Source organism: Chiroxiphia lanceolata, chromosome 10 (genome assembly GCF_009829145.1).
Source record: "Chiroxiphia lanceolata isolate bChiLan1 chromosome 10, bChiLan1.pri, whole genome shotgun sequence".
Classification (NCBI taxonomy): Eukaryota; Metazoa; Chordata; class Aves; order Passeriformes; family Pipridae; genus Chiroxiphia; species Chiroxiphia lanceolata.
This window is the reverse complement of record NC_045646.1, coordinates 9,585,829-9,611,889: the sequence shown is the minus strand read 5'-3', so window position 1 is coordinate 9,611,889 and position 26,061 is coordinate 9,585,829. Positions and strand designations below refer to the sequence as shown.

At 62.2% G+C, this 26,061-nt stretch overlaps 2 protein-coding genes across 3 annotated transcripts; both read right to left on the bottom strand.

The window, feature by feature from the left end:
- Positions 1-75: 75 nt before the first annotated feature.
- On the bottom strand, positions 76-10,316 carry ECEL1 (endothelin converting enzyme like 1). The gene is made up of 18 exons (XM_032697772.1): positions 10,201-10,316; positions 7,886-8,775; positions 5,972-6,040; positions 5,705-5,815; positions 5,052-5,144; positions 4,707-4,831; positions 4,099-4,321; positions 3,851-3,949; positions 3,690-3,764; positions 3,130-3,233; positions 2,866-2,924; positions 2,660-2,711; positions 2,464-2,531; positions 2,228-2,352; positions 1,888-1,953; positions 1,584-1,679; positions 983-1,059; positions 76-746 (listed from the first exon to the last, which is right to left on the bottom strand). The coding sequence occupies exons 2-18, from the start codon at positions 8,627-8,629 to the stop codon at positions 647-649; spliced, it is 2,286 nt and encodes a 761-aa protein (XP_032553663.1). The 5' UTR covers positions 8,630-8,775; positions 10,201-10,316; the 3' UTR covers positions 76-646.
- Positions 10,317-13,603: 3,287 nt separating this feature from the next.
- Positions 13,604-25,096, bottom strand: SLC12A9 (solute carrier family 12 member 9). 2 transcript variants are annotated; one of them, XR_004358898.1, is made up of 14 exons: positions 24,850-25,096; positions 22,649-22,783; positions 22,339-22,476; positions 21,834-22,133; positions 21,501-21,608; positions 21,280-21,391; positions 21,013-21,170; positions 20,677-20,759; positions 20,245-20,369; positions 18,713-18,905; positions 18,377-18,551; positions 17,449-17,595; positions 13,813-17,028; positions 13,727-13,743 (listed from the first exon to the last, which is right to left on the bottom strand). XR_004358898.1 is itself a non-coding variant. In XM_032698358.1 (13 exons), the coding sequence occupies exons 1-13, from the start codon at positions 25,028-25,030 to the stop codon at positions 16,190-16,192; spliced, it is 2,694 nt and encodes an 897-aa protein (XP_032554249.1). In that variant the 5' UTR covers positions 25,031-25,096; the 3' UTR covers positions 13,604-16,189. The 2 variants fall into 2 exon arrangements, 1 of the variants encoding a protein (XP_032554249.1); XM_032698358.1 differs by having other exon boundaries at positions 13,604-17,028.
- Positions 25,097-26,061: the final 965 nt, after the last annotated feature.

Here is a 26,061-nt window from a genome sequence, read left to right as displayed (position 1 = left end):
GCTGCCCACTGCTCCCATATACGAGCCATGGCCCCTTGCAACCGCCCGGCATATCCAGTGCTTTATTGACCAGAAACAGCAGCAAAAAATACAGCAGATGTCTGTGTTCCCAGGCAGGCTGGCATTGCCTGGCCCCCAGCTCTGCCACTCTCCCCCCCCCACTGGCAGGACTGGTGAGGGGCCAGGATGGGGCTGGCATGGTGGATGCCAGGGAGGGCACCGGGGAGGGGAGACTTTTGGCATGGGGCAGCCCCATCGTGACTCTGGATTGCTCTCCCTGCCTTGACGGATGCTGGACTGGATGTGGTAGGGCTCGGTGAAGGGTTTGGGGTGGGTGGACAGAAGATGGGGTACAGGGGTGCCTGGATGTGCCCTCATTCCTCCACGGGGACTGAGGGCCCCCCCAGTGCACAGGGCAGTGAGTAGGAAGGGGATGGGCAGGAGGCAGCTGCCCAACAAGTGTTTCCCCGCTGCCTCCACCCCTATGGCAGGTGCTTGTCTTTGGGGTGACCCCCTATGTCACCTGGGGGTACCCCTTATGCCTGAAGAATAGGAAGGGGAGACGGGAAGGTGGGGAGTGGGCACAGGGTGGCACTCAGGCAGGGATGGGGATGGGGGCTGCCAGCCTGCCAGAGGGGGATCAACCTCACCACACTGAGCACTTGTGCACCGGGTTCATGGGAGAGTTCTTGGGGCAGTGGAAAACCCGTCCAAACTCCTCAAACTGCGAGACACTGCCCAGGACCCTGGCAGGAGAGGAGGGCACCTCAGAGCTGGGCATCCCCTGCCCCTGCTGCTGCCATGGGTCCTGCTGAGGGCATCTGCTCATCCCAGCACTACCCCATCCCTCCCCCAGGGATATCCATCCAAAGTCTGGTGGCACCAGCACCCCAAAGGTGCCCACCCCGTTTTGTATGGCACTGACAGCTGTGGAGGAGGCTGGCACCCACTGTGCCCCTTCCATTTCGGGAGCACCCGGTACCTGTAGTGCTCGGGGGCGTGCTTGTCTGTCAGCACCTGCAGGTAGATGGACTGGGATCGCCGCTTGATGCACCAGTTCTGCAGGGGAGAAAGGTTCCGTGGGTGAGCCAGATGGGGCACCCCAGGTCCTGGCACCTACTGGGGCACAGTGGCCCTTCTGGCTGCTGGGAGTTTAGGCCAGTGATGCCTCAGTTGTAATTGTTGTTGTAGAGTGTCCCAGGAACCTGTGTATGTGGGTGGGTTGGGAGAGTGTGGAGGCATGTTTGTTGTTATAGGGTCTCCTGGTTTGTGAGTTGCCTGGCTGTAGGGTTCTCCTAGAAGTTTGGGATCATGTGTATTTATTAGTATGGGGCTTCTGGAGATGATGTGGGACACACATGTTTGCTATTGTAGGGTCCCCAGGAGCAATGGGGCAATGTGGGGTGCTCTGTGCAGGGCTGTGCCCAGTACCCTGAGACCAGGACCTGCTGATGCAGCTGAGCCTGACTCCTGGCTATTGGCACTGGGTCCCCCAGGGCTGTCTCACCATCCCTTTGGGCCACCCACACAGGGTGACCCTCCTGCCCCAGTACCTGTTACATGTGGGGAGGACAAGGTCTCACCTGGGCAAAGGCGATGAAGAAGAGCTGGTCATGTGTGTATTTCATGTGGTGCAGGGGGTGCTCAGGTCCATGCTCCCTCACCCACTTCTGGTAGGCCTGGAGAACAAAGGGTGGCCTCAGCATGGCCTCCTCCAAACCCACCCTGAGCCCACCCCTCAGGGCCTCCAGCAACCAGCAAGCAGGATCATGCCCACTCCCTGCTGCAGGGAGCAAGGAGGGGTTGGGGTATCTCCTGCTCACTCAGTGGGGATGGCAAAAGCAGTTGGCCCATGGCTGTGACACCCCAGGGTGGGGGGACACTTACGTAGTAGGCGAGTTTGAGCCCCCCCATGTCAGCGATGTTCTCCCCCAGTGTGTGTTTGCCGTTCACCTGCCAAGAGAAATGACAGGGTGACAGAGATGTCCCCTCAACCAGGCATCCCCCCATCCCCATCCTGGCACATAGGCTGTTCCTCAGTTGCCCCCACTCAGCACCCTGAGGAATTTCTAAGCTGACCTGTGATGAGTCGCTGGGTCTCAGGGCTGGGCAGGGCAGAGCCAGGCTCTCCTGCAGGCACCCAGCCATGGCAACAGAGCGGCAGGGCCCCCCCATGGGGCAGTGTGTGCCCTGGGGGGCATTGCCCAGCAGGTGAGGGACATCTCACCCGCTGGTTGTAGACAGTGAAGTTGTCATAGAGATTGACAATACACTGCGCCTTCTTCAGGAACTTGCTGTACGACCGCTCTGTCCACCAGTGCACCAGGTTCCCGTGCCGGTCGTACTGTCCCCCTGCCAAGGTAATCACCACCTCCAGTAGTTCCTGAGGGACCCAGGCGTCCTGCCTGGTTGCCCCCAGCCCACCCACCTCCCACCCTGGCATGGTATAGGGGGAACACTCACCCCAGTCATCGTAGCCGTGGGTCAGCTCATGCCCAATGATGGTGCCAATCCCACCATAGTTCAGTGACCTGTTGGGTGGGGAACAGGGGTGAGAGGGCGTAGAGCAAGGTGGTGGCAGGGATGGTGGTGACCCCAGGACACTGGCACCCCATCGCCCACCCTGACACCCCTGGCCACCCCCCAGCCCCACACTCACTGCGGGAACTCAGGGTCATAGAGGGTGGGCTGCAGGATGCCAGCAGGGAACACTGGGGACAGAGAGGAACATTGCACTGGGGGTTACCCTGCCCTGTACCCACCCACAGCACCAGCCAGTGCCAGGAGATCCTGGGCTCTGCTCCCACCCCAGACCCTTGCCACTCCCCCACCCCAGGGGCTGAGCAGGGGGTGGGCAGTGCTCACCCATCTGGTTCTTGTTGGGCAGGTAGTAGGCGTTCAGTGCCTGGGGAGGCAGCAGCCACCTGCAAGGAGAGACAGTGGTGCCAGGCTGCAGGGGCACCAAGGGGCATGGAAAGGCCACCCCTTTGCACAGCTGGGGAAAAAGGGGATATTCCTGGCTTGTCCTGTGCCCTTCACCCTGTGGGGTGCAACTGGGCATGGGAACAGGGGGCTGGTGGGGCCATGCTGTGCCCCCTCATGTTCCTCCCAGGGCAAGGGGATACCCACGCGGATTTGTCCACCTCCTGCCGGATCTTCTTCACTGAGAGCCTGATGCCAAAGGCGATGCTGTTGAGGATGTTCTTGAAGTAGGTCTTCTCATCCACCTCAAACTGGGGGGCACAGTCATATCAGAGGGGATGCCAGGCCCAAGTCCATGGTTAGCAGGGCTGGGACACCCTCCCATCCCCATAAGCCTTAGTGAGGGAGCGTGGGGTTGTGGCCATGGGCTGAATATGGCACAAATTTGTCCTCATGTCCCATGCTGTGTGCCCACAGGGACAGCTGCTTCTCCATCAGCTCTGTGGGGTCCCTGGGTCATGCTGGCAATCCCAGCCCTTGCTGAGAATGGGGCTGAGCTCAGTGGGTTGTAATGTGGGGAAGAAGACACCATTCCAGACCTCAGGGAGAGTATGGCTCTGCCTGTGTGGGGCACCCTGCCAGTGGTGGGCACAATGAGCACCAGGAGGTGGCTTGTTTTAGGGTGGCATCTCCGCAGACCCTGATGTGGGGAACACCTTCCCCCTACACATGCCCCCTCCCCCTTGTGCTCCTGGGCCATTCCTTGCCTCATACTCCTTGTCGATGGCCTCTGGCTTCAGCAGGAAATCAGGGTAGCCGATCATCACCATCATGTACCGGAGCTGTAGGCAAAGTGAATGGTGGGTTCAGGCCCCCACCCCAGGCTGGTGATGGGGTGAAGACAGTGGTTCATGCTGGTGGCCACTACCTTCGCTCTGGCCGCTCTCCGTGTCTCCTCGTCCATCCAGTCCAGCTCATCCAGGCGGTGGTCCAGTATGTATTTGATGTCCTCCACCAGCTGTTGCACCTGTGATGGATCACCATAGTGCTGGTACAGCATCCTCGCCATCAATTACCCACCACACAGCCCTCAGTGGGGTGCTGGGTGGCAGTGGCACTTTGGCAAGGTGACAGGAGGGTTGTGGTGGCTTCATGCCCATAGGCAGCATCACCTACCTTGGCTTTGCTGGCAGAGGAGAAGTGCTCCTCAACGAAGAGGGCACCCAGGGCCATGCCGAAGTGCTTGTTGGCCTGGCTCAGGCAGATCTTACCCGGCTCAAGCTGCTTCTCGTTGCCCTCCATCTCCTTGGAGAGCTCGTGGATGGCATCGCGGAAGGGGGTGGAGAGGTGCTCGCTCAGCACCACCACGATGCGCCACAGCATGTAGTTGTGAAGGATCCTGGTGACAGGGGGCAAGATCAGCCCTGGGCATGTCCTCGGGCACACAGGGAGGGCAGGAGCACACGCCAGGATGGGGATACCCCTGCTCAGGGAAACAGGGGGACCATGGCCTGTGGGGACACAGGAACAGCCTGGCACCATGTCCCTCCCGGATGTGTGATGAGCCTGGTAACCTCTAGCATGGGTGGCTCAGTGGGTGTCCAGACATGACCAGGATGCTGTGGGGCTCACAGCAGTGCCTTCTCCCAGGAGATTTCTCAGGTTTCCTGTGCCCAGCCCAGCCTTCCCAGGAAGAAGGTAATGGAGGGGGAGGACCAGCCACAGACACCCTGTGCCAGGCTGGGAAAGGTGCCGGGGACACAGGGGGTGCCAACCCCCCTCACCTGCTGGGTGTCACACGGATGAGGTCGGACACCTTGTGCATGTATTCGGTGGCCAGCAGCACCACCTCCTCCTCCTCCGAGAAGTTGTCGTGGAAGATGCGGTCCAGCAAGCGCTTCCACTTGAGCTGCCAGGTCAGGCACTGTCAGGGGGGCACAGGGACCCCCACTCCTTGCCACCCCTTCCCACCCACAAAAGTGCAAGGTGGATTCATCACCCTCAAGTAAACTTAACTAAGGGCAAAAGGGGGGGTTGCAGCAAGGGCGTGGAGCAGGGGGACAGGGACAAATGTGGGGCACAGGGCAGATGGGGGAAAGGGGTGACAGGCTGGCATGAGGGGTACTCACCGTAGGGGTGATGCGCTGCAGCTCGCCCAGGGTCACTTTGTGGTACATGCTGCTGACATCCCTCCGCATGTCATCGTACTCAGACACTGTGATCTGCACAGAGTGGGCATGGCTGTCACCATCCCACTGCCCACCCTGAGGGTGACACAGGGATAGGGCGGTGGGATGGGGCACAGCTCTGGGGCAAGAGGGGTTACTGACCCACATCCTTCCTACCCCCTGCCCCAGGAACCCTCTGCTGCCAGTGGAGCTGACTGTAGCATCCTCAAGGAACTGGTGTACCCAAGGGATGGGCACAGGGGTCCCACAAGGACCAAACTGGGGTTTCTGAGACCTTAGTATGAAGTCCCCAAGGGCCTAGAGTGGGTTCACAAGGGTGGATGTGGGGTTGGAGTGATTGTCTCAAGGGCTGGAACGGGGGGTTCTCAAGATGTTGGGCTCGGTCCCCGAGGCTCCACCATGGGGTCCTCAAGGGGCTGAGTTCCCCAAGGGCCAGGCATGAAGGTCCCCAAGAGCTGGGAGAGGAGGTCCCCAAGGAGGAATTGTAATGGGGTCCCTTAGGACCAGACATGGAGGGCCCCAAAAATTTGTAACTGGGGTGTCCAAGGGCTGGGCAGGGGCACCCCAAAGCCCAGTGCAGGCATCCCCCTCACGTTGGCAAGGTGCTGCTCCAGCTGCAGGATCTCCTGGGCTTTCTGCTCCACATTCTCAGCCCCCAGGAGGGTGAGCAGTCGCTCCATAAACACTCGGTATGCAGCCAGGATCTGTGCAGAGGGAAGGGATGCTGAGTGCCACCCTGCACTGCTCTGCAGCACCCCAGTCCCTGGCATTGCTGCAGTGGGGTGCCTTCTATCTGACACCTCATGCTGGGTGCTGGTCCCTCTCCTGGTGTCCCAGTGGCAACAGTGTGCCCCCCTCACCTTCTCGCTCTCCTCATCCTGCCCCAGGTAGAGGGTCCGTTCAGGAAGAGTCAGCCCATCCTGGTCGATCTGGGGGGGACAGATGGGGGCAGTGTGTGAGCAGAGGAAGGGGGCTGTGCTGAATCAGGCACCCCTCACCTTCTCCTGTATTACAGTGTGCTCCTGGTGCCCCTGGAGCCACAGGGTGGCAGTGTGGTGGAACAGCCACAGACATGTCGGTGCCTCAGTTTCCCTCCTGCTAGAGGCTGCTGGAGCTGCACTGGGCAGCATAAAATGGGGTGGGAGCGCTGGGTCAGGCCCTGCTCCAGGGCCTGACTGGCACCCAGGCTGCCCCATAGTCTGCCCTATGATGCCACCACACTCCACCCCAACTCTGCCCCATGGTATCCCCACACCTGCCCATGGCCAGCCCCAATCCTGTGCTGTGTCCTGCCCCATGAGGAGCCACAGGGATGAGCTGCATGGACACCCTCACTCTCCAAACACAACCCCTGCTATCCTGTAGCCACAGGCACGGCCTCTAACACATACACACACCTGAACACACTTCCATATATGTATACACATGCACCTGTAACTCATCCCTCACGACATATGCCTATGGATACTCACACCCCTATGCATGCATCCATCTTACTCTCCCTCCGTGCACACGCACACAGACAGGCACAGACTCACCCACACCCTCCCCTTCCCTCTGTCTCAGCCTCCCGTGTCCCACACACACGGGCACCCTCAGCCTTTCTCCATCACCTCCCTCATCACCCCCTACCCTCTTTGCTTTCCCACACGGGCGCTGCCACACCTGCAGCCCTCACACACCCCCTCAGCCTCCTCGCACACCTCCTATCACGGTCACACCCATCGCACACCCACCTCCAATCACACCCACTACACACACAGATTCGCCCCCGACACACACACCGCTCCCCCAAGCCCCGACCCCCAGCCCTGCCTGTCACACCCATCTCCCCCCACTCACTCCCACGCTGTCCCACCGCGCGCACACCGGACCCCGCTCAGCCCGCCCACCCTTTCCCTGTGACACACGCTCCCTCTAGTGTACACACGCGCGGCCCGGAGCCGCCACCGCGCCTCCCTGGCCCCGCACACTCACTCGCACTCTCATTCACATTCACACACCCCAGCCCCACCATCTCACAGGGAACGGGGCGGCTGGTCCTCACCGCTGTGTCCTCCCAGTGCTCCTGCCAGCACCAACACCACATCCCTGCCATGCTGTCACCACGTACACCCATGTCCCTGTTATGCCCACCCTGTCCCTGCTATGCCCATCTCCGTGCCCACCATGGCACCTCTGCTGCGCCACTGCTGTGCTCCCATCATGCCCACCACTGCATCCCCACGCCCACTGGCCACCCTGGCAAAGCCCACCCGTGCCCTGGTGGCACCACGGGGCAAAGAGCATGGGTTGGAAGGAGTGGGAAAAGCTGACAAAGCCATGGGCAGATGCCCTGGAACCCTGGCATAGTGCTGTGGGGTCAGTGGGCATCCCCCTGCCTCTGTCTGGGGCTTGCCCCCAAGTACAGATGGCATTCAGAATGCCAAGGTGAGGGGCTTGGCTGCCAGCACTCTGGAAATCCTGGTGCCCTGCTGGGCTGTCCTCAGCACCCAGGTGAGTGGCACAGCCTCACTCTGGGCATCCCCCTGCCCATATCCCTAACCCTGTCTGGGACATGCCACCCTCACCCCAGGGCAGCCTGACACAGGGATCCCATGGTGGGGAGACAGAAGAGTCCCCAGGGACAGAGGGAGTCCCCAGCCGAGCCGTATGCTGCAGCTAAGTCCACATGCCCAGTGCCACTGCAACAAAGACAGTGACATCAGGCAGGTGTCACCAGCACTGGTGGGTAGCTGGTGTGGGGGGCAGCCACAGGGGCAGGGTGCCCTCACCCGGATGACGTAGCGGGAGGTGTTCCTCTCGTCCAGGCTGACAGTGAGGGAGAAGAGCACGGCAGCGCTGTAGACCCCCTGCGTCTTGTAGAGCAGCTCGTTGATGTCCCCACGGTCCGGAGGGGCGTCCCAGCCACCGCACTCCGCGATGACCTCCAGCATGGGCCGGGGGCCAAGCCGGTCGATCTCAGCCCGGTCCAGGCACGAACGGAAAAACTCCTTGACCTTCCTCTCGGCTGAGGCAGGGGCTCGGCGCCGCACAGGGCGGCTCAGCAGCGCCCGCAGCTTTGCTTCGTTCTGCTCGGCGATGGCCCCGATGGTGCCATACACCAGCTTGTCCTCAGGGATACCGTGCCGCCGGAGCCAGCCACCACAGGCGAAGGAGTAGAAGTCCTGGCAAGGGTCGATGGTAGCATCCATGTTGGCGCTGAGGAAGCGGGACGCCCGCAGGAAGGCCTTCTTCTCCTGGCACCCCTCCAGACAGTAGCTGTCCCCTTCAGCTGCCAGGTACTTGAGGACCAACATGCACGTCAAGATGACGCAGAGACCCGCAGCGAACACCAGCCCTGAGAGCAAACAGACCTCCCGGCGGCTCCAGCGTGGCAGCCCCCCGCGGCGCTTCTTGGCCCCTGTGCCCAACTGGAGGGCGAAGCCATTGGGCAGGGTGCCACTCTGGTACTTGCTCACATACTTCACCTCCTGAAACTCATCATAGTGTGCTGTCAAGGAGTAGGTCTTCTCCATGGCCAGGAATGAGGCTCCCTGCTGGCAGCACGGGTGCAGGGGGCTCAGGGCAGGTGGAGGGCAGGCTCAGGCACCCCACGGTTCATGCTGGAGCTGTGCCTGGCACAGGGAGGTGGTGGAGGGTGTCCGGGTGAGTCAGGAAGCTCCTGGAAAAGGCAGAGGAGATGGTTGAGGGGGGGAGTTGGGAGGAGCAAGGGCGGGGGGGTTGCTTCTTGTCGTCATTGCTATCTGCATCACCATCCCTGCCTGTGTACCCCACTGACGGTGCTGGGACTGGCCCCAGTGCCAGGAGCTTGGTGACAGCTCTATCCCATAGCTGTCCCCTCTGTCAGCTCCTTTGGTGGCAGGGCAGGGTCCTGCCTCCATGATCCCAGGCAGGTTTCAGCCCCTGGTACAGCTTTATCTCGCATACACCTCATGCCCACATAGCACACCAGCAAGAGCATCCACACTGGGTGGATATTCAGGGGGGTCCAGTGAGCCCATCCTCAGACAGCACCTTGAGAACCCTTCCTGACCACGGGGTGCACAGGACTGCCAGTCCCTCTGGGTGGGGTACAGATGGGGTGAGCAGCCTGGGGAAGAGGGGCTTTGGGGAGATTTATGAGAGGAGGCGTTGGGTTGGAGTGTCGTGGGTTGGGTCAGGTTGCATGGCCCTGTGCTGTGCCGTTGCATTGTGTTGGGTTGGGTGCTGGTGTGCCGTGTTGCATTGTGTTGTGTCAAATTGTGGTGCGATGCGTGATGTGTGAGCAAAGTTAATTCCAGTCTATGGGGAGCCCTGGACCCTCTGGACATCTCACAGCACTCCCACAAAAGCACCACCACCATCCACCCAACTGCTCTCCACTGGCTGGTGCCCGATGGGCAGGGGTGTCAATGAGGGGTGACTGGGGAGGAGGGGGTCTGCCCATGGGGAAAGGAGGGTGGGGACACAGATGAGTTGTGAGCGTGATTTCAAACGGAGACCCTGCGCCTCGCTTGGTGCAGAATGGCATCCGGATTTGCAGGTGCAGGAGGACAGGCTGGGGACAAAGAGCCGCTCGGGAGGTGGTCAGTATCCCCGCGGTGGGACCGCACCGCGCCCCCCACCCCCGTTCCCTCCGCAACTTGGGCAAAGTTGTGCCCCGGCGCCGCAGACTGGCGGTGCCCGTGCCGGAAAGCTGCCGCCGTCGGAAAGTTAGCGGGGACGGCAGCGAGCATGGCGGGGCGCGGGGCCGGGGAGGGGACTGGCCGGGAAGCTCGGAGGATGCTGCTCGGGATGCTGCCCGCGATGCTCGGGGGATGCTCAGGGGTGCCCGGGAGACGCTGCCCAGGATTCACGGGGGATGCTGCCCGCGATGCTCGGAGGACGCTGCCCAGAATGCTCGGGAAGGTGCTTGCCGGGATGGTAGGGAGATGCTCGGGAAGGTGCTCGCCGGGATGATGCCAGTGATGCTCGGGGGTCGAGGGCTGCTCGAGGGATGCTCGGGAAGTGCTCCCCGGGATGACGCCCGCGATATTTGGGCGATGATCTCAGAGTGCTCGCCGGCAGGCTTGGGGTCTGCTCCCCGGGCTGCTCGCGGGGTGCTCACCGAGGTGCTCGGGGGATGCTGAGGGTATGTGCTTCGGTCTGCTGCCCGGAATGTCCGCGGGTGCTCGGGGATCGCTCGCCGTTGGCTCACCGAGACACTTGGGGGATGCTCCCGGGATGCTGGGGGGATGCTGCCCGGAATGCTCGGGGACGCTGTCCGGGATGCTCGAGGGGTTTTGGGGGTGCTCACCGGCTCTCCCGGGGGGTGTCAGGAGGCTGCCGGGGGCTGGCCGGCCCCGCGCTGCCCGTCCGGCTGCGCGCCCCGCGCTTCGCTCCGCGCCCCGCGCCGCGGCTGGCGGAGCGGCGGGGCCGGAGGGAGGCGGCGGGGCGGGGAGGGGGTGGTGTCTCCAGCCCGGCTCTCCCGCAGGCCAGGCTCCATTAACGAGATTATTATGCAAATGAAGCAGCCCTGTGCCACCCGCCAGCCTTACCTCATCCCCGCCGGCGGGGAGGCAGGGCAAGGGGGTCCCTCGGCTCCCCACCCCGCGGGGATGGCACGCCGCTGGCAGTGCCATTCCGCCTGGCATTGCCCGTCCGAGGACCCTGATGCCACTCCCCGGGCAGCCGGGCACCCCGGAGGGGCACGAGTGGGCACGGCCGAGGGCCGGTGCCAGGAGCATCCCGGTGGCTCGGCACCCCCCGCCCTACACAGGCACCCAGGGGGTCCCGTCCCGTCCTGCCAGGGTGGGTGCAAGGGGACAGGACTGTGAGTGGGCAGGAGACAGAGCCTGAGAGGCTCCAGGTGAGAGGGTGGGCAAGGGGGTGGCATGGGGTGGCACAGGGAGGGGGCCCTGCGTTCACACACACGTAAAGGTCCGGGAATATTAAACTGCATTGCAGATAAATCCCCAACATAAATATCGTGAGCTGCTCTGCCACGGGGGGGCCCAGCACAGAGATTTATAGCCCAGCAATTCCCACCGCCCGCGGTGGTCCCCTGCAGTGGCTGCATACCCCGGCCCCGCACGGCTGTCCTGCCTGCCATGCTCAGGGGTGCCCTGCTACCCTCCCCCCACCCCCAGCCAGGACATTCCCGGGTGCTCAGAGGGAGTTCTGAGTCTTCCTGAGTGCTGGGGTGGGACGGCACATACTGGGTGCTGTGCTACACATGGCATGGGGCCCTGGTTGCCATGGGATGGGTGGCTCAGTGATGTGAGATCCAGTGTCTAGTCCCTGTGGGCACCATGGGCTGGCCCCAGACACAGCCCTCACTGCCTGGGGCAGCTGAAGCTGCACTCTCCTATGCTGGGGTGCCAGGATGCTGGGCATGGCCTGGGCAAGGTGCCTTCTGCTGCAGCAGGCACACAACATCACCTGCACAGATAGTGGCACACGTGTGCATCACATGTACACTCACGCACATTGACACGCACTTGCACAGACACACATGCTGCACCTCCACACACGTACTCACACTCAGGCATTCACTGGCATCCACGCATACCCTGGTACACTTACATGCACATTAGTGTGTTGCAGCACAGCTTTCCTGGGGCTCATGCCAAGGCAGAGGGCCTCCATGAATCCTACCAGAGAGACACCTCAGGCTTGGGCATCCCAACCAGCCAAGCACCACCAACCACAGTGGGGTATAAGGGCACCCAGAGTCAGGCTGCTTCACAGGTGGGCATGGGGAGCCCAATCCTGCTGCTCCATCCTCCCCATGCCTGCACTCACCCAGTGCTGAGACACACTTGGCACCTTGGTTGGAGCATGATGGATGCACATGGAGGGGGCAGGGGAAGGCCTGGTGTTATTAACAGCCCTGGGTAGTGCTCCAACAGGGCTGTAAAAATTAAAGGCGTGTGGATATAAAATAATGGATAAATCTGAGCCGGCCGCAGAGCGCTGCAGCATCCCTCAGGTGTTGGCATCTCAAAAATCCAGGGCACGGCAGGTGTGTGATGGGCACCTGTGTGTAGATACAGGGCATCAGGCAGTGCCTGCACCACTTCCATGTCCTGACTTTCCCCCAGAAAGTCCACTGAGTGGCCTGAGAGGATGCACAGGCAGTGCCAACCTGTGGAGCTGGCACTGTGAGGGAATTGGCTGCTGCTGCAGCTGGGATGGAAAAAAAAAGAGTTTATACATAAGCAGATGGGACTGGAGGTGCAGGGCACTTGCTCCAGGATGCCCATAAGTGATGCCCAGCCCATGCACCCCCAACAGGCAGGATCCATGTCATGGGGCCAATACACCCAGGGATCACTAGGCAGGTGTGACCCCCAGGGTTCTGCCCACCCCACGGTCCAGGGCTCTGATCCAAAGCAGAGCCCCTGCATCACCCACCTCGCCAGCCTCACTCAGCCCTGCCCATCCCGTGGGCCACCCCGCCGGCATCCTCATTTTCCCCAAGATTAGCCGCGGCGCGGGAGCCTCCGCACATCGCCAGCAGGTGACAAATAAGATTTTTCCACTCTCCCGAGCACCCGGCATGGGTCTGTCATTGAAAATGCAAAGCAGCGCGGTGCCAACCTCTGCCACCCGCCCTCACCTCCATCAGCCCCTCAGTGCTGAGCACCCAGACAGATGAACTCCCCCACTATCACTGCTAGACCCCCTGCTCTGCTTGCTGCTGCCTCTCAGCGGTCCTGGGGTGCTGGGCATGGTGCCCTCATGCCCAGTGGGGCAGGTTCCCAGGGGGTTTCTTAGAGAGATGCTAGTTTAGGAGTGTCAGCCTGGGTGGGCAGCATGGCCTCATGGTGTCCTTTGGGTGCACCCACATGCCTAGCGCTGTGGGTAGGCCAGCAGGGCAGGGAGTGCCTGGGAGTGCCCACCAAGTAGGGTATGTGCACCCCCCAGGGCCTGCCTGCCTCCAGAGATGGTGCCAGGCTCTGGGGTAGGCACATGGCAGGATCATTCCAGTGGTAAGAGGTGAGGGATTGTCCCTTATAGGAAACACCTGGCCCAAGACATGATTGTTGGGGTGAGAATCACCCCACAAACCCTACCCCAAAGGATTCCAGCCCCAGCACCCGAGTGGGGAGCACGAGAATGCTCCACCCCACAGCTGGGCACATCCACCCAGCACCCAGCACCCACAACCTGCACCCATGGACCCAACTCTCCCAAACCCCTCAGACCCCCCAAATCCCTCCATTTGCCCCAACTCCAACCCTGACATCCCGTTACCCACCATGCCCCCAGCCCAGAGCCAGGCACCCCCAGCAGTCCCCAGCCCCGCTCCCCCCGCCGCTGCTGCGTCTCCCCTCTGCTATTGTCAGAGGGTTGCCTCTGCCTCTGTCTGCAAAATTAATTCGGAGGTGGAGAGGGAGAATTATGTAAAGTGTGGTTATTCTGGAGCGGCGGGGGAAGCGCGGCTGATGGCAAAGTGCCTTTTTGTGTGTTTAATATGCATTTTTTTCCAGCGGTGCATTTTCAGGCGGGTAATTTGCTGTCTTTTCAGACCCCGATCAGTATCATTTCTCCAGCAATGACAGCTTTTATTTGCACTGAAATGAATGCTGCGAAATTTCCAAGAAATAGCCGAGGCCCTGTTGGCTGCCCACCCCCACAGGGCCGGGGCATGGGCCCCCACTGGTGCCTGCCCCCCACAGCCCCCTGCCCCCTGCCCCACTTGGCAGTGGTGCCCTGGGGTCCTGGGCATACACACGTGCCAGTTTGCACACCCCGTGTTCGTGGGTGTGTGCACTCCCCTGCCCCCCCCCTTCCTTGAGCCCTGTGTGCACATCAGCACATCACAGCTGGGGAGGGATTATACACCCACACCAACATGTGTGCACATATAGACACCCCTTGTGCATGTGCACATCCCCCAGCACAGCACCCCCCTCCCATGTGCACATGCACACACCCAGAGTCTCCTAGTCTATGCATATCGCTGCCTTAACGTGCACACACACATGCATACATGTCATCTCTTGTGTGCTGGAGGGTCCCCCCCACTTTGTACCCTCCCACACCTTGGCATAGCACCCAGCCACCAGGATTTGGAGGTCCCCCATTCATCCCCCTCTGCCCCAGCACAGCACAGCCCTTGGGGAAACCGAGGCACAGAAGGGGCAGGCACAGGTGGGTGCTCTCCCCACAGCCTATCACCTCTGGCCGCTGACAGCAGTGAGTGGGAGCCTGGAGGAGATGCAGGGGGTATGTGTGGCTGTTTGTCTGCACATCTGTATGTTGGAAGGGAGGAAGAATGCTGTTTGTGTAGGTGTGTGCCGCGTGGGCGTTGCGTGCCAGAGCTGGTTTGCTGGAGCCGCGGTGCCGGCGTGAGATGCTGCCTTTGCAGCGGCCGTGGCGCTGTGTGTGCACACCTGGGTGTGTGCCTGTGTCAGCCCCTGGCCCGTGTGATGGTGTGTCTGCAGCAGTGCCATGGGCACACACGCCCATGCGATGCGTGTGGGCATCTCCGACAGGGACAGCATCCTTGCGTGTGCCCAAGCACACGTGGCCCAGGAGTGATGAATGGAGTTATGAGGTGCTCATGCAATGGTGCACCCCACAACACTGTGGGGGGCTGCACAGTCCCAGCCTCGGGTCCTACACACGCCCAGCCGTGGGTCCCCAGTTGCGGAAGAGCTGGTCCCTGGCACGGCCAAGGTTAACTTTGCCGGAGCCCATCGGCACAGTGCAGGGAAGCTTTAATTTAATGAAGTGTGAGGCTTTTTATGGGCTTTTAATTACGTGGTGATAATTAACATTATAGGCCGCCGGGTCCCACTGGTGCCCGGCTGCCCTGTGCCAGCTCCTGCCTGTTTGTAAATAAATCCCACAGGCCATGCGGTGGCCACCCCAGGGCACCCACCTCCCACAGCAGGGAGCAAAGCCAGCTCCAGCCCCCTGCCCACCCACCGGGGCACAATCCATTGCAAAATGTGGGGAGTAAGAGTTCACACCATTTTTTCCACACCAGCAGCACCCAGCCACCTGGGTTTTTCCAGCCCTTTGGCTGGCAGGCAGCAGTGCCAGGCTTGGTGAGAGCAGGCACAGGCAGCAGTGTCATGCTTGTCACCCCCACTGGAGGCCAGCCTGGCTGGGAACAGTCCCCCACCCCTGTGTGCCAGGGCTAATAGGAAGTGATCAATCAGGCAGCGCTGGGCACGCTGCCCACCCGCCAGGCACCCAAAGGATTTATCTCCAGTGCCCAGGCAATTTCCTGCCCTCCTCTAATCAATAAAGGGGAGCAGGGGGCAAGGCCAGCTCCCCCTTGCAGGTCATAATTGGTGGGGGAGATTAAAATGCCCCATGAAACAGGGCCCAGAGCAAGGCCAGGAGACCCAGGTGTGCAAGGAAGGACCCTCATCACAAAACGTTTCCCCCCTTCCTGCCAAGACCAGGAGCTCAGCACCCATGGGGGTGGGGGAACTACGGATTAAAGCACGTGGGTGCCCCCTCACCAACAGCATTGGGGGTTTTGAGCAAGATCAGTGGTGTCATACCCTGCAGCCATTAGGGCCAGCACCCCAGTGCTTCCCCCACACACCCAGCCTCATGCAGGGAACCCAGGCCTCTGGGCTCCCCTCCCCCACTCTTTCCCATTTAATTTTTCCTAATGAAAGGCAGGAGGATGGCGGGGAGCCGGGGCACCAAGGTCGAGGCTGCCTTTAATCAATCCCCGCTGCTGGCTGGGTGCCCGGAGGAGCTGGCGGAGAAGAGGATGGGGGTTGTGGCAGGGGGGAATCACAGGGGGGGTTGCAGGGTGCAACCAAGGGCCTCCCAGCAGCCAACTGGGGCACTCAGTGCTTGGCACCCCCTGGAACCCTGCTATCCCCCACCACCAGCCCAAAGAAAAGGCACTGTGAATGCACCATGCTGCCTGGCTGGACACCAGGGCTGTGTCTGGATCCTGCCAGGGCAGCTTTAATCCTCTGCAGGAGACAACCCCAAAAAGCAAACCCTCTTCCTGTACCTATCTCCCACCGTGGGGTACTGACCCCTCTGTCCACCAGGGTGGGGACACCAGGACTGGGACACTCAGGCTTAGGCTGCAAAAGGCACTGGGCAAAGGAGGGTGCAGGGAGCAGGGTGACCTAGAGCTGGGTGCTGGTGACGGCACTCACCCCGTGCACCAGCACAGTGGGGCCCAGCCCGCGGGTGAGCAGCTCCAGCTGGTGCAGGTAGAGTGGGTAGAGGCTGGTGTCGGCCGGCGGCCGTGGCAGGTAAAGGAAGCGCACGGCCGGCGCGGGGCTCTGCTCCAGGACCAGTTTGTTGGCTGCACACACGTACTCATCAGACACTTGGGCAGTGTTGGTCGGGAAGTTCACAACCCCTTCCTCTTCTTCCTCCTCCTCCTCTGCTGGTCCCCCTGGGGGTCCCCGGCAGGTTTGCCAGTGCAGGCGCGTGATGGCGTCCCAGGGCACCAGCTGGATCTGGGCCTGGATGCGCAAGTCCTTGAGGAGCTGGCGCAGCTTCTCCTCCTGGGCATGGGGCATAGTACCCGCCTCCACACAGAGGAAGAGGCGCAGGCGGGCGCGGCGCCAGGCCCGCGCCATGTTGAGGACACAGGCCATCTGCAGCAGGAACAGGCTGCAGGTGTCGGCGTAGCGGGCGCTGTCGGGCCTCAGCAGGTTGACTGGCCAGACATGGATGGTGGGCGGGGGGCTGGCAGCCCGCCGCAGCTCCCAGGCCTTGTCCAGACTCTCCAGCTGCCGGGCCAGCAGGACGTTGCGAAGCATCTTCAGGGCATCAGCCACAATGCCCACGTACTCCCGAGCCGAGAGCATCTTGGCAGTGGTGGGTGCCCGCAGCGGGGGGAAGCCCAAGGGAACCTCCTCACGGGCGCTGCTGAAGGCAGGGTGCCGGGCTAGACCATCCTGTGGTGCCTCATCATCATAGAAGCCCAACACCAGGGTGTTGGGGCGCATTCCACCTGCCAGAAAGACCACGCCAACCCAGATGAGCAGAGGTGGAGGGCTCCACCAGCCAAGCTTGACTTTGGCATTGCTTACCCTGGTGATTCCAGACCCCTCAGCATCACACATACAGATGCCTCCAAGACCCAGCTTGGCTTTGGCATAGCCCACCCAGGACCTCTCCAAGTTGGCTTTGGCAGTGCCCACACTAGGTGCTTCCAAACCTCTTGGTATCTCCCATCCAGGTGTCTTCAAGCCCCTCAACACTGCCAACATTGATGCCTCCAAGGCTCAACTTGGCTAGAGCACTGCTCACCCCAGATGCCTCCGAGAGCAAACCTGGCTCTGGCCAGGTGCCTCCAAACCCCTTGGCACTTCTCAGCCCCCAGGGACAGTAGGATGGACCCTCACCCATGTCCAGCTGAAGTGTCACTCACCAAGGCCAGAGGTGAAGAGGAGCTGCCGGACACCGTGCCGCACCGAGGGTGCAAGGGTGAGGCTGACGAAGGCCTTGACGTTCAGCTTGTCCACCAAGCTCAGCCACGAGTCCTGCTGGGACTGCAGTGGGTCTGAGGGCAGCATGTCTGGGTGGGGAGCAAAGCAAGCATCAGCAAGACGGGTACCCCATACTGGGGTTAACTTTGGTGTCCATCCCTGCTGCAGACCAGTGCCAACCCCTGTGCCCACCCCAGTACCCAGGAGACAGAGAGGGGGAAGTAGCTGCTTAAAGACAGAGATACAAAATTATACACAAATGTGTAAAAAAATACCCAGGCAGCCCCATCCCCACTCCCCAGTTTCAGGCCATTAGTCACCACAGCAGCGGTGGGGAGCTGGGGAGCAGAGCCTGTGCATCCACTGGGGTGGGATGGGGACAGCCATGACGTGTGCCAGGGAGCAGGGGTGTGCAAACCAGCACACACCAGAGTGCAAACATGCCTGAAGCACCTGGACACAAAGCAGCAGGGCTGTGCTGAGTGCATGCCCACGCGTGTGCTGGGTGTGCACAGGCGCTGACAGGGTGGCATGTGCCACGTGTGCACAGCGCTGACATGGGCTGGGCAGGAGCCCCATGTGCACGTGCAGGGACGAACATCTGAGCGCACGCACGTACAAGCTTGCGGCATGTGTGTTGCAAGTGTGTGCGCACAGGAGGCACAGGACAGACCCAAGCCACCAATGTCCGTCATACCAAGCCAAGCCCATGGTGCCACACATGTGCCCAAAATGCTGACACTCCCTTGCCGTGCCCACCCTGCCAAACCGGCAGCTGGGCAGCAGCATCAATCCAAGAACTCTGAGAGCACACTGGCACCACAGCAAGGGACAGAGTCCACCAGCACTGGGGACAGTGCAGATCCTCACCCAAGTCCTGCAGCTCGACATGTCCCAGGATGTAGAGGCCGCTCTTCTTGAGGTCATTGACGAAGTCGATGAGGCGGGCACTGCCTCGTGGGTTCTGCACCATCAGCAGCATCTGCGGGCGCCAGAACTTGACATGGTCCTTCCGGACATCCAGCATCAGTAGGTACTTGCGCACCTGGAAGAGAGAGGGAGGGGAACAGGTGAGGAACACTTCTTCTTTCAACAAACCACCCGTGGGGATGCCAGTCCTGAGGATGGAGCCCAGGATGGAGCTGAGCTGCCACAGGGACACCAACTTTCCACTCCAAAAGGGGACAACAGGAGGACAGGGCTCACCTGATGAAAGATGAGGGCCTGACTGATGTAGCCCCAAGTGCTGCTGGGTGAGAGGTAGTGGAGGGCAAGGAGGAGGAGGAGCAGGAAGCCCAGGCTCGCTGAGGCTGACACAGGGCTGATGAGGAACATCATGACGCAGCAGCCTGCGATGCCCAGCAGGCACGTGTGCCAGGTGAAGTACCGGAAAGTGGGCCTGGAGCAGGGAGGAGGGGAAACCTGCTACATTGTGGTGCCCATGCCAGCTGCAAGGAGGGCACAACAAGGGGAGCCGTGCCAAGGGGACACACCAGCCACCCTCAGTGATCCCACTGTGCCAGCCCAGGGCACGCTGGGCACCCCATATGCCTGCAGGAGAGGTTATGGAGGGCAGACGGTACCTCCCAGGGCAGAGGGCAGCCCCTTGCTGCCAGCCCCTGGCAAACAGCGGCAGTGATGGCCATGGGGCTGGTGCTGCCCTGGCACACTCAGGCAGAGTTACGCAGCGTGTGGCAGTGCTAGCAGCCACGGTGCCGGCTCTGTCTGGTGCAGGGAGGTGGAGGCGGGGAGGCGAGAAGCTGTTATTTTCTCTAATTGCTGTTTTTCCTGAAAGGTAATTAAAATCCTTTTCCGCTGTGCTTGATGGAGACCTCAGTGCAGGGACGGGGGGAGGCACCAGATGTGGGGTGGGCGAGGAGCCTGTTGCTATCCCACCCCAGCAGCTTACCCCAGGCACTGATCCTGCCCCATCCGTGCCTGGTCAAGGGAGCAGCTGGGCAGGGTGGATGTGGGCCAAGCCCCATCCTGGCACAGACATCAGCTCTCCCTTGGGAATGGGGTGCTCTGGGGGACTCCAGGGCAGTGCCACCTGGCCCTGCTTGGGCACCACCTCTGTGCACCCAGGGGACTCTACCTACTGTGGAGTCACAGCATCCTTCACTGAGGGCAGTGGGCATCTCATGGGGGGAGATCAGGCTCCCCCTGGCTACTCTGCCAGGACCTCACATCCCAGATTTGGGCAGCCCTGCCAACCCAGCTCCATGCCAGGATACCCCACACCCTGTGCTCCATGCTGGGGCTGCCTGCCACACATATTCCTCCTTCCTGGAAGATCTTTTCTCCTCCCCCCACCCAGGATCCCCCTTCCTCCCTCCCCCTTCTCCCTTAGTTTAATTAGCACTAATGGAAAGTGGGCTCCATCACTGCTTGGCAAACAGCCCGGGGGATGCCGGCCGGGCACAGGCTATAAATTACCTCTGGAAAGCCTAAGGGGAGGGGGCGCTGGATTTATCTGTACCCACTCAGCAAAGCGATGCCAGGGTATGAGAAGTGTGCCAAGCCAGTGCCATGCTGGGACCTGTCCCCTTCTCCCTCCCCAGGGATAGGGGTATCTCTGCCTCCCCTAATGCCCATGAAAGCGGTGCTCAGCATCTCTGCCCACCATCTCATCATAATGCCCAGGCATAGGGAGGCAGGGGAATCAAAACCAGAAGGATGCAGGGATGGGCGCCTCCAAGCATCTCAGTACAGTTTCTCTCCCCTGTGCCGGTGGGTACCTGAAGTTGGGGGCCGATGCCCATTCCAGTGCCAGGCAGGCCAGATTGACAGTGGCATAAACCAGGAGGAAGAAGGTGGTCACGACCCCTGCAATGGTGTTCAGCTTCCCAGAGAAGAGCACCAGCTGCAGAGAGCACAGGGTGAATGTACACCTGAGCCATCCCTGTTTACTTGGGGCATACCCAAGAGGTATGATGGGAAAGTGTACAGGCGGGAATCCCTGACCTTTGCACTGATTTATCCTCCACATAGGGGACATTTCCCACCTCAGGGAGGGAAGGGCACAACCGCAGCGGGACACCTGGGGCAGGGAGCCTGGGGGAGGAATCCCCAGGGGCAGGGGGATGTGCCAGGCTCCACAACACCCAGGCCAGGTGCCAACCCACCAACACCCAGTGAGGACAGGAAGGGAGTGTTGCCAACAAACTCACCTGCACCACCATCCAGGAGAGGATCACTGCCATCACTGGGTTCCCACTGGAAGATGTCTTCTTGGCCAGAGCCAGTGCCCGGCCTGCAGGCAGAGTGGGGAGCTTGGGCTGGGCATCAACAGGCTCAGCCACCAGCCATGAGTCCCATCCCCACCCTGGGTGCTGGGGTGGAGGCAAGTTGCAGGGCACACACAGGTGACCCAAATGGACACATGCCAACCCACAAAGCATCACCCCCACACCAAAAAGGGAGTTCCCTGACACCAGGGCTGGTCCCCAGTAGGGTCAACCCGCTGGGTGGGCTTCAACAAGTGCCAGCGCACTCCAGGCACTCACCAAAGAGATCATCCCGGGCCAGGGCGTACAGGATGCGGGATGCCCCGATGAGGTTGCTCATGGCTGCAGAGAGAGTGGCAGCGTAGATGCCCACGGTGACCAGGGGAGGGAAGATACTGATGTCATGCAAGAAGCCATAGTCTTTCTGCAGGAGGACCCTGGAGAGAGACACAGACACACCGGCACTGCCTCGGCTCAGGCCAGGATGCCCTGGCACCAGGCACAGCCTGGCACCGATGGCCCTGGTCAGGGGACAGGTGGCCATACCTGTTGCAGGTGGCACACATGAGGAAAGCCAGCAAGTTGTAGACGAGGTAGGTGAAGAGCACAGCGGAGATGGTGCCCCGTGGGATGGAGTAGCTCGGGCGTTTCAGGTCCCCTGTGGACAGGAGCAGGCAGCATTAGTGCTAACTCACAGGCACCCCCAATCTCCTCCAGCCTCAGCTACCATTCCTGGTGCGACCTAGCCCAGCACCTCCTGTCCATACCCGACATGTTGGAGCCTGCCATGATGCCGGTGCAGCCATTGAACATCACCGCGAAGACGGAGCTGAAGCTCATCATCTGCCCAGTGGTGTAGTCCACCGCATAGTCACCTGCAGGACACACAGGAAGGGGCTGTGACAGGCTGTCCAGGGTGGCACTGCCCCACCATATGCCCTCTCCTCAATTTCCTCATACAAAAACAGCAGGAGAAACCACCCCATGGCACCTGCTACGTGCCCACAAGCTGCCCCCACCCTCCAGCAAGCCGCTGCTGATGTGGCAGTGCCAGTGCCATGGTGGGTATGGCGCGCAGGGTGCGGGGAGCCTCTCCTCACCCCCCAGGTTTTTTCGCAGGGTGTCGAGGGAGAAGCCAGTGAAGGAGCCGTTCTCGATCTCTGAGCCATTGAGGTGGGGCAGGCGGATGGGCACTCTGATGGGCCGCGTGGCAAAGAAGCTGACAAGGACGGTGCCCAGGACACCCGCAACGATGAGGAAGATGAGGAAGGTGGCCTTGGCATAGATGGAGGCACCCACGAGGCACACGAGGAGGCAGAGTGCCAGCAGCACAGTGCCATAGAGCAGCTCGTACCAGTAGCTCTGGGGCAGGACGTGGACACCCGTGCCTGCTTTTTGCCCTAGGGAGAGACAAGTCAGGATCAGTGAGACTCAGAAGGGGCATTACTGGGAGACAAGAGCCACTGGCATTGTGCCAGGCATGATGGGCAACAACTCACTAGCCAGAGGGCTAGGTGAGCCATGCTGGCTATGCTGGGCACAGTGCTTGGCATGCATGGTAAGGGACACCTGCTGTCCCCTGCCACTATACAGGGGGGTACTTACCAGGCGGGATCCCAAAGCTGTCTACCACTGCCTCCACCAGCCCCAGCACGTAGAGGGCGCTGCCACACACATTGGCCAGGAAAAACATGATCCCAATGCTGCCCCCGAACTCCGGGCCCAGGGCACGGCTGATCATATCTTGCTTGAGTCAAGGGAAGATGTCAGCAGCCCAAATGACCATCAGGTGCCCCCACCCCTCTCTCACAGGCCAACAGGGTCCCAGCCTCAGTGTGGCACCCCAAGGTCACCGGGTAGTCACCCAGCTTTGGCCCACATGCTCTGCCCCAGCAGCACCCACAGGGAAGGATACAGTAGGCTCCTCCAGCATCCAGCGCCCCGTTGGTGGCAATGGCACACACAGACAGCACCGTCATGCCAATGATGAAATAGGCCACTGCGAACATGGTCAGGGCCTGGTACAACCCAGCATGACCCACCACAAACCCTGTCACAGACAAGGGAAAGGTCAACGTGCCCCTTAGCTGGGAATGGGTCACCCCATGACAGAGCCCCTGGGCACAGCCAGCACACAGAGCTCACCCCACTGAGGTATGTGGCTGCTCCCAGCCCCACGCCCACAGCTCCCCTGAGGACATGCCAGCCCTTTCCTTGCCAGGGTGGGGATGTTCCCACCTCCCACCTACAGCAGCACCCACTGGTGTCCCTACCTCAGGGTATCTCAATCCTCCTGCCATGCCAGGCCCAGGCATGCCCAAAAACCCAACAAACAGGGGCACAGGCTCTGCTGCCCACCTGGGGGATGCTGGGAACCCTGTGCCTGGATGTCACCCTTGTGTCCCAGTGAAGGGAGTGAGGCGCTCCCCACAGGGTTCCCGTTGCTGCCCTGCTCACCCACAGCAGAGCAGGAAGCAGAAGCAGCCCTGGGTGTCCCTGCCAGCCAGGGCACCACTCCCCCGTGGGTGTGTGTGTGTATTCTGCGTTGAGAGGGCACACAGAGCCTCCCCAGCCCTGCTGATGGGAGGATCCTGGCTGGCAGTGCTGTGGGCAGGAAGGGGCCACCCGCGGCTGTGGGTGCTGCCCTATCTCAGCCACAAGCCAGGCCACAGACATGCCCGTGGGGAGGCAAGGGGGGGGTGACGGGGGCACCGGCACTACAAGGAGCCCTTGGGGCGCCAGGCTGGGTTTGGGGGCACCCAAACCTCTGTGGTCCCCAGAGGGCTGGAGGGTGCTCGAGTGCCAAAAACAAGGGCAGGCAGAGGGGTTGGTGGAAATAAAGGGGTGCCCCAAAAGCAGTGCAGGGGTGAGTAGGAGGGGGTGCTCACCCTGGAGATCTGAGGAGCCTCTGAGGTGTGGAGGAAACGGGGAACTGACAGGGGGGAAAGTTCCTCTTCCTGGCAGCTTCTCTCCCGCTCCGCCCCATACTTCCCCTCCAACACATCTCTGGGCGGGGGGACCCTGGTGCCTGCTGTGGGGTTGGGGGGTCAGAGCCTGTGTGAGGACTCCGAGCAGGGGAGTTGGAAGGGAGCAAGCAATGCCAGGGGAGAGCTGTGCCCCCAGCGTGGGGGGCGCCCCAGGCAGGGGAAGGGGCTCAAGGCCCCCCTCCCAGCCCCCTGGGGCTCGTGGGTCTCCGGGCATGCAGCCAACTCCCGCCTTGGGCTTTCCGTGGGCGGAAAGTGAAAGAGGAAAAGCTTTTCCCGTTCCTGGACCAGAGCGGACACTGCGTGTCTCGGGCCTCTGCCTGCCCTGGGCCGTGCAGGGGCACCCCAGGGCCCCCCAAAACGCTGCCAGTTGCCCCAGTCCATGCCCAACCTGTCCTCCGAGTTCTCCCAGGGCTCACAGTAACAGATCCATAACCCAAACTGGGGGCAGACTGGGAACCAGTCTGTACCCTTTTTACACACAGAGAGGGGCAGCAGGGTGTCTGACAGGGCCCTGCTCTTGGGACATCAGGTGTGATGTGCGAGAGAACTGGGGTGGTGGAGCCTGGCACTGGGGGATGCCCGGGAAGCAGCGGGGTCCCAGCACTGTGAGACAGGTGGCACGAGGGCACTGGAATCCCATTTAGGGGAAGGCACTGGAAAGACACAGGAGTTCTACCCCAGGGACACTAGGGGTGCCCACCCCGGTGGACTGGGGTCGCTTACAGGGGTCCCTAACTGGATTCCTGTCCTGCAGGTTCCTGTCCCTCGGTCCCCAGGCCCCAGGCTGGAGGGATCAAGCAGGGACACACAGCACCGGGACCCCAGCCCGGGAGAGAACTGAGTGGGCACAGGGAGGGCACTGGGACCCCAGACTGGGGGCACTGGCATAACCACTGGAGAAGAGCACTGGGACTCCAGAGACGGAGGCTCAGAAGAGGGCACTGAGAGGGCACTGAGAGGGCACTAGGGACCCGGACTGCGGGGCTCGGAGCTCCAGATGCGGAGGGTCCGGGCCTGGGGGTAACACACACGGGGCCCGGGCTGGGGGTACCAGGCAGGGCTGGTGAGTTTCAGGGGGCCCCGGGCCGCGGCGGGGAGCGGAGGGCGCCCCGGGGGCGGCGGCACTCACCGAGGCGCAGGAAGAGGACGACGCTGAACATGGAGAGCAGCGTGGGCACCACAACGCCCAGGAACGTGGGCAGCTTGCGGGGGGCGGCGGCGGCCCGGCCGCGCTCCCGGCCCCGCTCCTCCTCGGCCGAGCCGCCGCAGAGGCGGTACGTGAGCAGCGCGCTCCGCTCTGAGCTCTCCATGGCTCGGCGCGGCTCGGGCCCCGCCAGCCCCGCAAAACGCCCCGTCCCCCACCCGGTCCCGCTCCCGGTCCCGCCCGCCGACCCGGTCCCGACCCGCCGTGCCCCGCCCTCGCCCCGCCCCCGGACATGGCCCCGCCCCCGCACATGGCCCCGCCCGCGTCCCGCAGGACAGGCCACGCCTCCGACCCCGCCCCGCCATTGGCCCCGCCCTGCCGGGACAGGCCCCGCCCCCAGTCCAGCCCAACCATCGAGGCCCCCTCCCCCACCACCTGACCGTGCCCCTTTCTTGGCCCCGCCCACAGCCCCCTACTTTCATCGTGGCCCCTGTCCCAAAATACTACTCCATCCTCATCCCCTCCACCGCCCCCCCAGCCCCATCCCGACACCCCCACAGTGACCCCCTCACAGCCTCAGCGTCACCCCATACCCTGAACCCCCACAACCCTCGGCCCTCCCGGGGTCTCCGCACTCTGATACCCGGCCCTGGCATCCCCCTTGCACTCCTGAACTCGCCCCACTCCTCCCGGCACCCCAATTCCCCCCCCTGCATCGCCACACGCCCCCTGCCCTCGACCCCCCAGCGGCCGAGACCCCGATACCGACCCCAGCACCCCCATCCCGCCCGCCGCGCCCCGGGCATCCCCGGGAACTCCGGTACAGCCGCCGCCGGTGGCCGCTCCCCCGCCCCGCGACGCTGCCGGCCGGGCTCGGCTGCCCGCGCCAATTACCGGACAATCGGGGCCCCGGGGGCACCGACCCCCCCGCCCGCCACCGGGGCTGGGATCTGCCCTGGCCCCGGGGTCCCACTGCCGCTGCCGCCCGGGGCGGCCGAGCGCCTCGCCAATTAGGTTAATGGGGTTGGCACTGGCACCGGGGCCGGGAGCGGGAGGCACGGTGCGGCCGGGGTCGAACCCCACGCCAGCCTCAAGTACCCGCGTGGGCGCCGGCTGCGGTCACCGAGCGGCTGGACCCCCACGTGTCACGGGTGGGGAGGGGGATCCGTGCGAGGACACCGGGGCGGGGCGCGGGTC